This window comes from Amphibalanus amphitrite, unplaced genomic scaffold (assembly GCF_019059575.1).
Source record: "Amphibalanus amphitrite isolate SeventyFive unplaced genomic scaffold, NRLGWU_Aamphi_draft 000144F_arrow, whole genome shotgun sequence".
Classification (NCBI taxonomy): Eukaryota; Metazoa; Arthropoda; class Thecostraca; order Balanomorpha; family Balanidae; genus Amphibalanus; species Amphibalanus amphitrite.
The window spans coordinates 880,733-896,440 of NW_024881639.1; the positions used below are offsets into that span (position 1 = coordinate 880,733).

A 15,708-nucleotide genomic window follows, 5' to 3' on the forward strand; every position below is an offset into this window, starting at 1 on the left:
GGGAGGGTGGTGAGCCATGTTCAATGGAAATCTGCCTGCATTGTGGTCAGGGGAGCTCTTATCTGGCCTTGTTTTGGACCGGTCTCGATGCTGATTTCGGATCGGTTGACCTGTCGTAAGGCAAAGCAGTTGGCTTTACTCCTGGGCAGACACCTTTGGTTGAGACGGAATACTAGGCTGGGATGGGATCCAACTACGGATAGTTCTGCAACATCTGCAAAGCCTGAAGGTAAGCGGGATATTCATGGGTTTTATCGCCGGGATGTTCACGGAGGGGATCATTTCCCGGGCTGGTCTTCCCAGCTCGTTTCCAAGGACCGGCGGGTGACTCATCCACCTCGGAGCAGAGACCGGCTGGTAAGTACGCTGTATTCATAGCGTCATTGGGTCGGCGCCACCGTACAATCGGCGGCTTCGCCCACCGTCCGTCAGCGATTTCCATATAAACATTGTACGATGACGCGTCGGATCAAGTAACAGCCAACGGTGAAAGCCGACCGCGGGCAGGCCCTGGTCGTTCGCTCGCGTGCGGCGGTAAGATAGCACCGCGAGTGGTTGTACATGAGCGCTGCCCTACTCACAATCTCGCCTCATCCCCGATCACCTGCATGAGGGAAATTGACTAGGCCGGCGTGTCGCGCGCCCGTCTGTGCGGGCGGCCACCGACGGTCGTCCTGCCGGCGGGTCTCGGGAGGACGCGGGCGGCGCCCGGTCCCCCGCCACCCCTGTCGGCCCGGCACTAACACACAGTCTGTCCGCTGGCCGGCCGGCTCACTGGGCGGGCCGCCTCCTCCGACCGCCGCCGCGCCGCCGCAGACTGCCGCGGGCCGGCGGCGGCGGCGGCGGCGGCTCGGTCGCCTCCTCGGCGGCGAAGTCGGCCGAGACGGGCTCCAGGTCTATGGGGTAGTCGTAGTCGTAGTAGGCGGCCTCGTCGGCCGGCGGCGGCGGCGGCGGCGGCTGGGTGGGCCGCGGCGCCGGACGGCGACCCGGGCGGCGCCCGAACCCGGCGGCCGCCTGCCGGCGCGGTCCGCTCGGCCGCCGGCGGCTCGGCGCGCGCTGCGAGAACGTGTCAAGCACCTCGTTGTCGACGGGCGGCTCCTCGGGCAGGGCGGGCTGCTGCTGAGCGGGAGAGGGCTCCTCGACTGCCGGCGCCGGCGCCGGCTCCTGCGCCTGGGGCCGCACTCGGGACGGCCGCCGGCGGCTACCGGGGCGGCCGCGCAGTGCCGGACGAGCCTGTCGACAAACGGGGCTGGTCAGACACGGCGCATTGCTCGACTACTGAGCGGGCTGTTCATTGACCTGACGGATTACTTTGTTGGAACGATATCGCACGTTTTTGTCAATAGGACATGCATGCATATCTCCCTGGCCATTATTCTCGGTAAATTAACACATGCGTACCCATGTATAATTGTTCAGCTCACCCCGTTTTCCCTCGGTGCTTGGAACATCTACATCCACATTGCACTATCATTACGGAAAATTGATAGTTTTCAAGCACTGTGGTTCAAGTTTAATTGTGTAATATGGCAAGTGAAAGTATTCCAATAGGTGGTCAGTGCGGTCTTGATAAACTGGTTTGACCCTCGGGTCTCGTTCTGGCGTGAAGGTGGGTTTCGACTGTCAGCCGATGGCAGGGCGGCTCGCATGCTGCGATTTCTTGGGACAGAAACAATGTGACGTCTGTCTGGGTGTCCGGTGTCGCCGAAGCGTGACGGGCATGACTGAAGTGTATTGTGTTTTTTTATAGTGGTGTCGGGTGTTACTGCGCTTGCAGTGTTCAGTGTGCATGCATCGATATGCGTGGTCGTGATACTTTAGCTGTGTGTTTTTCGGGCATACACCTGTAAGCATGTAACTATTTGCGAGCAACTAGCTGCATTGTCGTAGAATCTTTTCTGCCTTTCGTTGCGTCCTCTTTTGGTCTCACCTGTTGTGGCGCGGCCTGGGCGACGGGGACGGCCGGCTGTGGCGGCGGCACCTCTTCCTCAGGGTAGTCGTACACGTAGTCCTGGACCGGGGCGGCGGCGGCGGCGGCCCGCTGGGGCGCGGCGGCCTTCTGCTGCTCGACGGGCACCGCCGCCGCGGCCGTCTGCTCCGCCGGATAGTCGTAGTCATACTCGGGCGGCGGCGGACGGGGCCTCAGCGGCCGGCGGCGGCCGCCTCCGTTGGGCCTGCGGCGTCCGCCGGCGCGCCGCCGACCGCCGCCGGGGCGCCGTCGGCTGCCGGGCCGCCGCTGCAGCGAGCGACGCGTCGTGGTGGTGGTGGTCGTTGTGGTCGTTGTGGTGGTGGTGGGGGCTTGGGCTGCCTCCGGGTAGTCGGCGTAGTCGTAGTAGTAGTCGTCGTAGTTGTAGTTGTAGTCGTAGTCCTCGTAGGCCGCCGGGCGCTGTTCGAACGGACGCTTACGACGCGGCTTCTCCGTGGTGGTGGCCTTGTACAGCGGCTCGTTCCTGGTACACAGAGACACGGGCAAGTCAGTCCAGCGGATCGGGCAAGTCAGTACATGGAGGCTTGTTCCTGCAGCATACTAGAAGTTAAAGCGGCCAGTTTGCGAGCATGGCATAGGCATCGATGGTCATTGAAGTTCGGGTACTCTAAAACACTATGTCATGAAATCAGTCATCATCCGATAAGAATAAGCCAACCGGACGATTTCTTTCCAGCGCGGCGGCTCCGGAGCTCCCTCTGCCATTCCATGCTCTATTCCTTATTCAGCGTGCTGGTATGCGGCACCCGAGTCATGAGGACCATTGCGGGGAAGGATGCTATTGCTAAGGGGCCTTACCTGCTAACAGCCAGGGACTTATTATTATCCATGAGGTTAATTCCCATGAAGCAACAATCCACACCACCCTATAGGTGAAAGGGGTTTGAGTTGCGCACCCTGCAGATTTGCTTTGCACATCGCTTCGCCTTGCGCCGATGTGCAAATCCTAACATTCGAAAGGGATAAGCCCGTTGAACCTTACAGTTCACTTTGCTCGCTGCACTTGTGCTTTTATTATTGCTTTGTGTTGCGTTTGTCATAATACCCTTGGCCCCTCTCTCTGTATATAGTTATCCTTTCCGCGGCATGCCATTCCGCTGACCAGTCACTGTATAAGTAAGTACAGAGCTCGGGGAACCGGCCCTCGTCGCTGGTATACCGTTCCGTCGGCATTCTAGCCACCCTGCAGCCGCCGGGGTCGGTCGGGGGAGGGCTACCCCTCCCCACCATCCGTCCGCGGACAGTCCGTCGCTCCGCCTCTGTGCAGCGGTAGGGGGAGCTCGGCCGGGTTTTCCGTGCCGCGTGTCGGCTGCAGTCGGGTCGTGCTCAGGTATGCAGTGAGCTAGGCGGAGCTCGCGGGTTCCGCCGCAATGCAGACAGTGGGGGCTGGCCGGGAACACAGCAGTAACTTGGGAATGTAATCGGTGGACTGTATTTGATAAAGAAAGCCCTCTAATGATATATGTAAATATTTTTCACAAACTTATATAACCTTACCTGCTTATATAACATATGTATGTAACCTAACTTATATAACCTAGTCGTCAACAGCTATGTTCCTAAACATATACACCAGTATAACGCCTTTTGGGGCGACTAACGGAGCGAGCGAGAGGGTGGGCCTTGCACGTGCGAAATTTCGAGGGGGTACCTCCAACTGACTTGTGCACGGCACTCTACTAACCGGTCTCTAGCGATGTGCCAAATTTGAGCACAATCGGCCTAGCCGTTCTCGAGATCTGAAAGCGGCACCCTGCACGTGCGCACGTGCAAAATGGGTCCCAACTGACTTGTGCACGGCACCCTACTAACTGGTCCCTAACCGTGTACCAAATTTGAGCGCCATCGGTCCAGCCGTTCTCGAGATCTGGAAACGACCCCTGCACGTGCGCACGTGCAGCAGCACCCCAACTCTGGCACATGGATATGCAGTGCCTAGTGGGTGCCTACCTACATGCCAACTTTCAGCGCAATCGGCCAAGTAGTTACCGAGATATTGCAACAATTACAAAACTGACACCTCTTCGTTTTGCACGTGGCACGTGCATAAGGGGTCACCCACATGCATCGGGAATAGTCCAATACCTGGTAGAAGGAATGAAGCTACCCTACAAAAATTACCGCGTGTAAATCGGTCAAGTGGTTGCTGAGATATAAGCCTCGCAAAAGCGTCCGCACGGCCGGCCGGCCGGCCGGCCGGCCGCTCATACTCAGAAATTTCCGTTAATCTAAGGAAAGACTACGCTCGCTTCGCTCGCTCCGTAATAAAGGTACATACATTGTAAAACATGTACATAAGTACATTGTACATGTTGGTGGTGGTTCGCGGAACGAAGTCCCCGATATTCAGTGTTCTCCTTATTTTTGTTAATTGTATCCTGGCATGAAGATTAGTATCGTGAACATTGTTCGCCACCATTCCCGCCGTCCTGTGTCGCGTTTCAAACTCTCAGCTCGCTCAGCTGTGGGACGACCCGCTGCGATCTCCTGGGACAATATTCTGAGCTATTCTGAGTGCACGGTCAGGGGATCTTCACTTCACCCGGCCCTCTGCGATCACACTCACCTGTAGGCGTACTTCTCCGAGTTGTCGCAGTCCACCACGTTCACGAACTGGCAGATGAAGGTGCGCATGTCGAAGGCGGTGTAGTTGCCGCAGAGGAAGTCCTGCCTGATGCCGTACAAACAGTGGTGGTATACCTGCAACAGCGCAGACGGGGTTTTATGTAGTTTCATTTGCCAAGCTGCTCCCATACCTAGTTGATAACTGCAGGCCAGACTGGAACCCTCAGTCGTCCACTGAGGCGGGTATCAGAACAATGCAAACCCAGGTTATACAATGCTGAGCCAAATGAGCGGGGAGGTCGCATGCCTACATTTCCTTTAAGAACATACATAATGTCTAGCTTGTGTGCTATCTTACGATTGTTGAAACACGTGTCCAGTGGAAACTCGCCCAATCAATGCTCGCCGTTCACGGTCGAAAGCTACTCTGCACGCTTTCTCGATTTCGTTATTGCTGGTCTTTAGAGTCGACAGACCTGATGGTCAGGTTTCCCTTGAACGGTCTTCCCTACTGTCAATGTTTCGGAAAATGTCTGTGTTTCATAGACTGCTAAAACTGCCGACTCTAGTGCACGGTGACGTCTGTCGTCCCGCATGTGCACGGGGCGTGACGGGGTGCACGGCGCGACGGGTTTCTCCGACAGCGGAGGTGCGCTGGTCACACAGGCCGCCGCCCGGCCGGCCGGCCGCCAGATACCCCAGTTTCTCCGCCTGCCAGCGGTGCTGAGCTATAAGTACCCAAAGGAATATTGGTGTTGAATAGGTCACTGTGTAACGTGACCAGAGAAGGCATCTATTTAAATGGAATGAATGACGCGGGGTGTATTTTATGGTGACAGGCTGAGGCGTGATTCTGCTCAGCAGGGAATAATTCGCATTTTTTTACGGCCAAGAGACAAGGAACTTAACAAATTACCTTAATATTTATTTGTTGTCTTTTATTGTTACCTGCGTTATTTATGCCTACACATTAGTGTCTCATTTTGGTGTTTCCAGTCTTCAAAGTAACTTTCCAGTCTTCCAGTCTACTTTAAGTTAGGATAACTAGATATAGGTGGCAGATATTATCTTTTTTAGTGCAAGACGCTTAAGCGATTGTCTTACTCTCGTTGCGGAACAGGTAACCGGTCCTTCTGGTCAGCAGTGTGGGGTTTCCCAAGGGGTTTCCCTTTAATTTGCAACGTTTCCTTCCCATTCTTATCGACTGACGACTCTCAATAGGATTATGAAATACCCGGGTCCTGGACTTCCATAGTTAGGTCATATCTTCACATCTTTGTAGCAGTTAGGTCCCTGAGTCCGCATGCGCCCCGTCCGGGCCCTCACCTGGCACTTGTATTCAGTGTTGGCGTAGAAGCCGTCGATGCGGTCGGTGCAGCTGAACTTCATCTTGGGCGGCACGCGGCTGAAGAAGGGGTAGCCGGTCATGTTGAACCCCTGCAGCTCGCGCGGCAGGTTCGGGTCGAACTCCCAGTCGATCTGCGGGTCGCCGGTGAAGCGCGGGTCGCGGCCGGCCTTGCCTCCCTCCCCGGCGGCGGGTGCCTTCTCGCTCGGCGCTGCTGCCGGCTCCTGAGCGCGGCACACGGCCAGCAGCGCTGGGAAAGGGAGAATCGGTCAGATACACACCACCGCCGGCTCCTGAGCGCGGCATACCTACAGCCAGCAGCGCTGGGAAAGGGAGAATCGGTTAGTCAAATGGCCACGCCTAGCTCTGGACGGGTCACAGAGTCGCCAGTATTAATAGGGTATTGAAACAGCCGTCAAATAGGACACTGACGCGGTAGATATTGACTAAAAACCTTACGTGACGCACACTCTATCTCTATTGGATAGATCTATCCGCATTTGCACCCATGAGACGTTTATAGATTAAGACCATTGAAGACAGCATTATTGATTTTTGGGCACCAAAATTTTATGTTCACGACGTATCAACAAGCCATTAGTCACCAAGTTAACCCACGAATTGGTCACATTCACCACTGTATGCCGCTTCTCAGTACCGTTCGGTTGCGTGGAGGTCCGCGGTCTAAGTGTGTGGCGATGCAGTTCCCGCCTCCCGGTCAGGATACTGACATGTGAGTCATTGCAGTCTCCACTCGCCGTGATCTATCAAACGCGCTCTACTGTAGTTCTACTAAGCATTGAGGTTTTTCCCCAGTAGCTACGGACCTGTTCGCAACTGAACACATCCTCAGTCGCCAACACCTTCTGACAGCTGACCGTCGTTGGCTGAACTAGCCGATATGACACCTGAGGACCAGTCGGTGGTCGCCCGACACCAGTCATTTATTCCGTGCTTTATGTTGTGACCCGTGGATGCGGATGAACCTTATTTTAGCTACTGTTCTTTCCATAGCTGCTATTCTGCTGATGACTTTTAGTTTACCGATCGCTCTTCGTTGTCTTGTGGTTGAGGCGTTGACCTCTTGAGAGACTGTAATAAGTCATTGGCATATATATGCCGGCCATTCTAAGGGATCAGACGCCCACTGCTGACCCTCTGAGCAATCACCAGCTGCTGTCAGCTGATCTGAGGGATCAGCCGCGGAGAGCTGACCCGTCGATGGCTCTGCCGGCCGGTCGATCAGTCATCGGTGACCGGGCCGGCGCCGGGGCCGCCCAGTTGCGACACGTGCCGGCGCTGCCCGCCCCAAGGTCCTGCCACCGCCGCCGGCGAGCGCTGGCGGTCAGCGCGGCGCGGCGCGGCCCTGACGAAACCGGGCGGCCACCTTTCACGGGAGCGGCGCATAGCCACCGCGGCGCCGCCGGTACCTACTTGGCCTTTTTCGCAACTGGCATCCCTGCGGACGGCGCGACGTGGCGATGCGAGCGTCGTCTGACCCGGGCCGGGTCGGACTCCTCTGACCCGGGCCGGGTTGGGCTCGTCTGACCCGGGCCGGGCTGGGTCCGTCCGCCCGCTGCCGGGCCCGCCGGCGGCACGGAGCGGTGTCGGCCCGTTTTCCGTCCGGCTGCGCCCGCCGCTCGGCTCGTGTCGTGCTGCTCAGGGCGTGTTGTGGCCGGTGGGACCGGGCCGCAGCTGGTGCGGACACGCCCAGGCCAGCGCGGACGGTGAACTTTCCCCGGACAGCACGGCGAACGGAACGGCAGACTGATAAGGAGTGCTGCAGCTCGCCGCGAGGGTGGCTACGGCCGCTATACGCCCGCTACACGCCCGGCTGACCGATTATATCACCGAGAGGAGACGCGGCGCACTTTGTCGTGCTTTCATTGTGTGCACGTCTTAACCTTCGGTCTTTTCTGTCATCATCCTCACCGAAGTGACATTAACCAGGGTTTCAATGTGCATTTGTATCAATCAAGCTATGATCAAGCATTGAAATCGGTGCTGATTTATTATTCTTGCTGTATGACTCCGTAAAAATCACTTTAACAATTTGAAAGCTTGTTAAATGTTAACTAATCTGATTGATTGAATAACCACAGCTTGTGAACACCGGAGTGAACTTTTGCGTTTAACGCCGGTCTGTTGTGTAAAAAAATATTGACGCATGAGTCTGCACGTCGTGACTGCTTACCTACTTTGATTGCACGATACGATGTTTAAATCAATAGTCATGCTCCGAACCTATATGTGAGTTGACGAAAATCTGAAATAGCGCCATATCTACATACGTTTGTGACTTCAGTCGATCGATCGATCCCCTTACATCCCAGCTCGCTCAACGTTTGTTCTGTATTTACCGTGCTATGGCTGGTGCCGCATGCTCAGCTGCGCGTCCTGCCAAGTGCCAACCTACAAGCCTGTGGGCTGTGAGCCATGGCAAATAGTCTTATCACCCCGCCCTCTCACTCGACTACTAGTCCCACGGCTCCCTCTCTCAATGCCACCCGGGTCAGAGCCGCGCCGCGTCAGTTACTCACCAGTGCCGGCGATCAGAAATACCACCCTGGGAGCCATTGTGCCCGGGTGGCAGAGCCTGAAACACAGACAGAACAAAGGCCGTCACAATAACGCACAGCGCCGGCATACAGTCAGAAATCTCACGGAATTGGGCATTGATAGGAGGCCTAAGTAGGTGACGAATAAGGGGTTAGCGCGTTTATTGACGGTATGTTACTACATTTATGTAATGTTTGCATCTAAAGGAGACTCGTTTATCAGTTGATCGTGAGAAGTTACCTAATTTCTCATTCATGAGAGAAGGTAGGCCTAATTTCTCATTTGTGCCTGAATGCGTTCTCCCTGGGTGCCTACTCGTCTCGGGTAGTTATGTCAATGTGTACTCAATTAGTAAAGTTGTAAAAAAAGATATTAAGAGATAGCTATGTTATGCATAACAAAACACCACCAAACATGCCATATCTGCCGGGGAAACGAGCTTGGCTTCCAAGTACCTTATCTCATATTTACTCTGCAGCCTGCACGACTTTTTCACCAGGTTTCCGGCTTGGTCATTGTGGCACTTATCTACTTTTACGTAATATGTTTTCCGGTCGAGTGTCAAGTTATTGTCCTTCCGCCCACACTGGCCGCATGAGACGTTTATTGCGCGGCGCACGCTCTGGGGTCACCAGGTGACTGAGGAAAGTGGGCCGCTGGCCGGCGCCGCTCCGAGCACGAGCGGCTGGCTGTCGCGGGTGGAACAGGTGTGTGTCGACTGTCGGTGGTCGGCCATCCTCGGCCGGCGGGTCAGGGACCGGCCGGGCGGCACGGGGGCGGCTCTGAGCACCGGCCGACCGCACACCGGTGGCTGCTCAGCTAGCCGCCGGCCGTCGGTGAAAGTGGCCACTCAAAGTCAATGTCAGCCGACTGACTGACCGACGGACGGACGGACGGACGGACGGACGGACGGCTGACTAACAACCCGTCTCCATAACACAGCCCCGTAACACTCCGTGTCCCGGGGCTGTAGAGTGCCGTGTAAACGGGCGCACGTGAATTGGGGCTCACCAGGCCGGTGTGATCGCTCGGAGTGGCAGCGGCGCCCTTCAAGGCCTAACCTTGGACGGGTGTTTTACGTGGGTGTCCTTTGAAGAGTTAACGAGTGGCACCTACATCATTAAAGCACCGTCTCAGAGCCAGCTGACATACATCCATGAATCTTCACGTACATTGTATGCTCAGGCAGTTAAAACTATGAATACCATTGGATGATTGGCATTGTGATAGGTATCCGCGCAGCGCCTCATGGCCTCCTTGACGGTATGGTAATTCCACGGCCGGCGATCCCGACTCTGCCGACGTCACCGGAGGCAGAGGTAGGGAGTGCGCCGCGGTGCTGGCCGGTGCGCGCACCGAAGGCCGCCGCCGGACCGCTCCCCCGCCCCGGGCGCCGGCCAACCGTCCAGAGTCGAGCGGTCGTGCGCGGCGGTCCGGCTCCGCCCGCCCGAGCGTGGCCCGTCTCTGTAACGGGCCTCTCACCGGCCACAGAGCCGCCTGGGAAGATCCCAGCGCGGACCGCACCCGGCAGGCCACTGTTTCCGGGGTCGACCAGATTAATTCCTGCTCTCCATTCACCTGATAATGAATGGTGGCGTCTTTTTGCCGGCCAGTGAAAACTTCAAGGCATACTACTCTGTATGCGGTTGGCAGTGTTCGAGGTCTCTCATTTGACAGGTTTCGCTCAGATTGATTGTCAGCTTGTCTGTTTCCTAAGCTTGTTGTTGGCAGGAGACCTGTTCAATGCTCATTCCCTCGGTTGATTGATGCCAACTCAAGGGAAATAATTTACTTTTATAATTTGTCTTAATCCCCTGTTTATTACCGAGAGGCTGGCATTGGCCACTGCGGCTATGATTCAACTCCTCCAGTAACTGAGGTTGTGCTCACAGGTGCTGTGGTCAGCTCTCGGTGGCCATATAAAATTGGTTAGTTGAGCCCACTTGAGTCGTTAGTCGGACGGCTCCTGTGGCTGCACCCGACTCCCGCGGATGTGATTGGGCCCACTGACTCGCTGCAGCTGCTGCTGGCTCCAGTGACTGTGCTCACTGGACGGCTCCAATAGCTGCCGCCGGATCCAGTGACTGTGCTCGCCGGCCGGTTCCAATAGCTGGTGCCGGATCCAGTGACTGGCTACCTGCCGGCTCCAGTGACTGTGCTCACTGGCCGGTTCCAATAGCTGCTGCCGGCTCCAGTGACTGGTTACCTGCCGGATCCAGCGGCAGCGACTACTGACAGTAGGTACTCCGGCCGGCTGCAGTAGCTGTGGTTGCCGGCTTCAATAGCTGCTGGCGGCTCCAGTGACTGCAGTTGCCGGCCGGTTCCAATAGTTGCCGGTCGACTTCAGTGGCTGCTGCCGACTCCAATAGCTGCAGTCCACTCCAGTGACTACACTCGACTCCAGTGACTGCAGCCGACTCCCCTGGCCGTATGGGCCGGGTACTGCAGTCGGGACGCGGCGGTCGGCTCTGCGGCTTCCGGAGAGGCTCCGAAGGCTCTCGAGTGACGAGCAGACGGGTTCTCGGTACGACCCGGCGCCGGCGCCGGTGGCCGGTCGGCCTCCCAGCCACCAGCCCGCTCAAGGTGATCTCTCAGTGAAGGTGAAAGGACCCGGTCGAGGTGACGACGAGTCTCTGAATCCTGGCATACATACATCTGGACACCAGTGGACGCTGGTGAGAACCCGACAATGGACGAATGGCCAACGTGTTGAGAAAGAGGAAGAAGAAAAGACGGCAAAGCACTGCAATGTCATTTTTAGGAGCGTTGCGCAAGTCATCAGAGCAGCTTTTTGAATTGCAGGATGGTGCAAATAGGTGGGCCGGACTGGCCAACCAGTTCATTAGTCAATGATGTATGACTCAACTCTGTCATTTTGGGTAGAAAAAAGACATCTTGTTCAATACTGGTACGATTGCCAGGCTGCCACAGTTCGAGCTGTCAACCAACCGATGGATAAATTTCTTTACTGCTAAAATTTGCTTCTGGCTTGAAAGTTGTACTTGTTACCGAACCAATTTCGCCAGGATAATTACTTATTACTCAGCTAGGGAACCAATGTAAGTTGTGCTCCTCAAGCTTTGCATTTTTGCGCCAATCTGGAAGATGCAAGAGGTCTGTCATTTACAAAACTATCAAAGCTCATGTGATTACATTATCTGCAGTCTGGTGTGCGGAGCAGCTTGTGCCACTTTCTGCGGCTCGGGCGCCGCAGCGGTCGGGCTAGTTTTTACGTGGGCTGCGCTTGCGCATGACCAGTGGCTAGCCGGGGCGAGCTGTCCGTCTCTGAGGGCGACACGGCCCCGCGTGCGACCCCGCCCGGGGCGCGGCGCGCCGCCGGAATTGGGTGACCTTGGTGTCCGCTCGGCGGCGCTGCCTACATGGGTCGGCCAAGGCTAGCCTGCGCCGCCGGCTCCGGGAGCCGAGCAGTGGGGCCGGCAGAGCCAGGGAGGGGCGCCTCTGTCCGACAGAGGGTCCGAGATGAGCCGCTGATATAGAGACGTCAGGCCGAGGGAAAACACGGCCTGTTTGCGCCCGCCACTCGGCAGAAAACAACGCTGGGGTCTCGTTCCGGCGCTAGGTTAAACGTGCGCTTCGACTGGATACAGTGCATAACTGATAACACTCAATCCTGCTGGAAAGGTGCTTACAGTTATCACGATTCACGGCGGACAACTTTCATCCGTTGTGGGTTTTGCAACGGTGCACGTCCTAAAAGATCAGATTAAGCAATAGTGACGGGCATGCACTCAGAAACTGGCAATTAAGTTTCCTCTCGGCTCTCAGGGCTCTGTCTAGTTTTCAATTGATAGTTTTGACCGTTCAGAACCGCAAATCGAAGTGCGCTTAATACGTCGCACTGAGTCATGTTGCGCAGAAGCCCATTTGCTTTCAGGAGTGCACCATGTGCAGTGTTTCTTTCTGCAAGACCGGCTATCTTATTCAAGGCCAAATGCTGACAATCTCCGTCGTAATCCTCAGCGGGTGCTGAGCGGGACGGGCGGCTCTGCCGCTCTCAGGGTCTCACCAACCTAGCTGAGACGGCAAACACACAGGCTTATAATTTCTAGTGAAGCTGCAGTGATAGCTGTTTTTGGCTGCAAAAGTGTGTATCAACACTCCACTACGAAGTGCTGCCCATTAGAGAATTATTGTGACTGCTGACTCAGTAAAGTAACTGAATGCTGTGGCTGAATGCTACTAGAACTAGTTAAAAGTGAAAAATTGTAAGATGAGTAAATTACTCTAAGTTACAAACTGGGGATGATGGTTGTAGGTGGTCTGTGGCTATAGGTACTGGTTGTTTGGGAGCTGCCGCAACACTTCAAATGCACAAGGTACGTCTGTTCGTGAAGCGCCTGTGGTGGGAAACAGTACGGCATGGGATGCAACATACTCTGGTAGGTGACTAGAGGTAGGGTTCTACCTGTGCGACGAGGGACTCTGATATACGGGCCCGTGCTCTGGCGGGCAGGGGTGACCGGCGGCCGGTCGTCTGCCGTTACCTGATGGGGTGTCCTGCAGTGGCCGGTTCTCGGCGGTGGCGCGGTGGACGGCGGTCCGAGACACGGGCGTGCGGCGCGCTGGCGGCCCACTGGAGAGCTGAGCGCGGCCCGTGCCGCTGACGCTGCCTCACTGACCGGCCGTGCAGCGGCCGCTCTCCGGGCCGCTTTCTCTCCGGCGGCGGCGGCCACGACTCCGCCAGGCGGCGCCCCGCCCCGCCCCGCCCCGCCTGTCGGTCCGGCCCCGCCCCGCCCCGCCGCCCGGGCAGATAATGGGAGACGCACTGAGCTGGCTGCTGTTAGCACCTTGACTCAGTGGCCACCGTATCTGCAGGCTGTCGCTGCTAAATGGCTGCACATCAAGACGCGTTTGCAATTCAACTGTTGTCCAAGTCTCAACGCCCCGGGGTAGACCGATTTGCTTTGGACTAAGGGGGAGTTGTCTGGCATATTGATGCTACTTGATAGGCACTGGTAGTTATCGGAGGAGACGGGAGTGCCAGTCTGATCTAAATTGATTTAATGCAGCGGATGCAGCTGTTTAACCTACTGACACGCTTAGGCTGGAAGCGCCCTACCTGGAGGTTTAAGTTTGATGTAGCTGCCTACTTAATTGGTTGAATTAACCCTCGCCCGTAAACGGCGATCTGCCACCTTCGCCCATGCAGGGGGGGGGTTGGTGCGACCCCCCCCTTGGCGTTTGAAAACGGAGCGTCGTAGAGCTTAGCGGAAAAGACCAACGGATTGCTCTCGCCGAGATCTCGCGATTGGTGGTATATTTTTTGGTCCTAGGTCAACATTTGACCTACTTTTGACCGGTCAAAGGTCAAATTTTCGGAAAAATAGTCTTTTTTCAACTTTCCGCGGCGATTGCGGCAAAACGGTGGGAGATATCGACTTGAAACCCTCACTATCGTGTTCCTTGATCAATTCTCTATCGTTTGGTATGTATTTCGTTTCCCTAGCTCTAAAAATGGCGCGTTGGGAGCGCCGGAAGTCGGCAAGGTCACAGTCGGCGGCAGAAATTCGAAAAATCAAAATTTAAATTTTTGAAATCTGATTGTATTTTTGGATTTGGAAGGTCCATTTGCTCCCTATAGAAGCTAATATTGCTGCATATTCCCATTGAGGTGACAAGAATTAGCAAAATAGTGGTTCGGGCGCTTTTCAAAAATAGTACCGGACGCTGTTCCTCTTGTGACGTCATAGCTCCGTGACCTGACCTGACCCGGTCAAGTTTCTTATACCATATGATAGCCAATACTTGCCCCAACATGCATGGGAAGTTTCATCACGATCCATCAACCGATGTCCGTACCACCGGCAGGAAACCTCGGGCGTTGGCACTCAGTTTGTGAAAATCCGGCCGGAGGCTGTTCCCTTTGTGACGTCATAACTCCGTGACCTGACATGACCCGGTCAAATTTTTTTTATCAAAAGATGCGCAAGGTTTGCCCCATAAGGTACCCAAAATTTGGCGGCGCTGCGCGCCGCCGTTTTTGCACTATTTCCGAAAAACCTCAGGGGGGGGGGTCGCACCAACCCCCCCCCCTACATGGGCGAGGGTTAAGGCTGACCGCTGAACCCTCGCCCGTATTGGTGTTTTGTCGGCGTATAACATAGGGGGAGGGATAGAGGGTCCAATAGACCCCCTGCCGTTCGGCCCTTTGAGCTAGAGCTTCGCGAAAAAAGAACGTGTTGCCCGTAATGAGAGGAAGCCAATGATACCCAATTTTGAGGTCCTGGGTCATTGGTTGACCTTCCAGGTCAGGTCAATGAACCAAAAGTCTGGAAAATCGGACCTGTTGGCAAAATAAGGTTGTAAAGGGGTTTTACGGGGTGCAGATCACGAATTTCACGTTAGTTTTGATCACAGATGATGTCTTCATGCAGTTAAGCCACGTCGGGTCAGGTCAGGTCAGGTCAACCAGTAGGCGTCCTGCTGGCTTGCTCCATAGTAGGTCTCAACCACCACTGATAGCTTTGTAATATGTTACGAAGGCACTAAGACTGCTTCGTAAATATTTAAATGGGAGCCAAAGTCGAAATCAGCTGAACAATTACCCTAGAAACATGAAAGGCTCGAAAAAGTGAACCGAGGTCATTCAAAGGTCAATGACCTTGACCTAACCTTCGCGTGACCTAGACACTCACCATAATACACGGGACCAACATCGTTTCACATAGTTGAACGTTTAAAACCACAAAAGACTGGAAATGCGGGACCGGCGGGATAATGTGAGCCGACGCACGCGGAATCGCGATTCCGGCCAAACATGGTCTCGAGAAACAGGTCACAGATCAAAGGTCATTTGGGTCAGGGTCATGAAATTTTCAGGGTAGGTGTAAAATTGATCAACTCAAGGGTACTGAAAGTTTCGTTGCGATCGGCCGATTTTTGCGTGAGTTTTTTTTCTTGCGAAAACCCGAGGTGGGAAATCTCTTCGACTCCTTTTTTTCACTGTAAGTGCGAGAAGGCTAGCTTATTCTACTAAGGTGAAGATTGCCATTTTAGTCCGATGGAAGAAGGATACCTTTAAGTCTTGTTAAATTTCTCTCAAATCGTAAGATATTTTTATTACATTTGAAATTGAAAGCTAAGATCCATATATTTAACTTAAGCTTTTGTCCAAAACGGTCTTCGTGTGTTTCCATGCTTGGCCATCATGGAACCACTGATCACATTAGGTGATCCGTGATGTAACCATCTCGTCCTAAATGCGTATAGCATTTATATATGCATCAGGCTT

General features: G+C 55.1%; 1 protein-coding gene across 1 annotated transcript; it reads right to left on the reverse strand.

Moving 5' to 3' along the window:
* Positions 1-355: 355 nt before the first annotated feature.
* Positions 356-13,139, reverse strand: LOC122382672 (translation initiation factor IF-2-like). Its single transcript, XM_043368328.1, has 6 exons — positions 12,962-13,139; positions 8,438-8,493; positions 5,879-6,147; positions 4,554-4,687; positions 1,931-2,450; positions 356-1,233 (listed from the first exon to the last, which is right to left on the reverse strand). Exons 2-6 carry the CDS (start codon positions 8,472-8,474, stop codon positions 772-774), a joined length of 1,422 nt encoding a protein of 473 aa, XP_043224263.1. The 5' UTR covers positions 8,475-8,493; positions 12,962-13,139; the 3' UTR covers positions 356-771.
* Between the last annotated feature and the right edge of the window lie 2,569 nt (positions 13,140-15,708).

Bases quoted from the DNA above. Each gene is read 5' to 3' on its own strand.
- LOC122382672 (XM_043368328.1), bottom strand. From the start codon at position 8,474: ATGGCTCCCAGGGTGGTATTTCTGATCGCCGGCACTG. The intron at 2,451-4,553 runs GTGAGTGTGATC...TCTGTGTACCAG, and splicing joins TCGGAGAAGTACGCCTACAG to GAACGAGCCGCTGTACAAGG. The intron at 1,234-1,930 runs GTGAGACCAAAA...GTTTGTCGACAG, and splicing joins CCCAGGCCGCGCCACAACAG to GCTCGTCCGGCACTGCGCGG.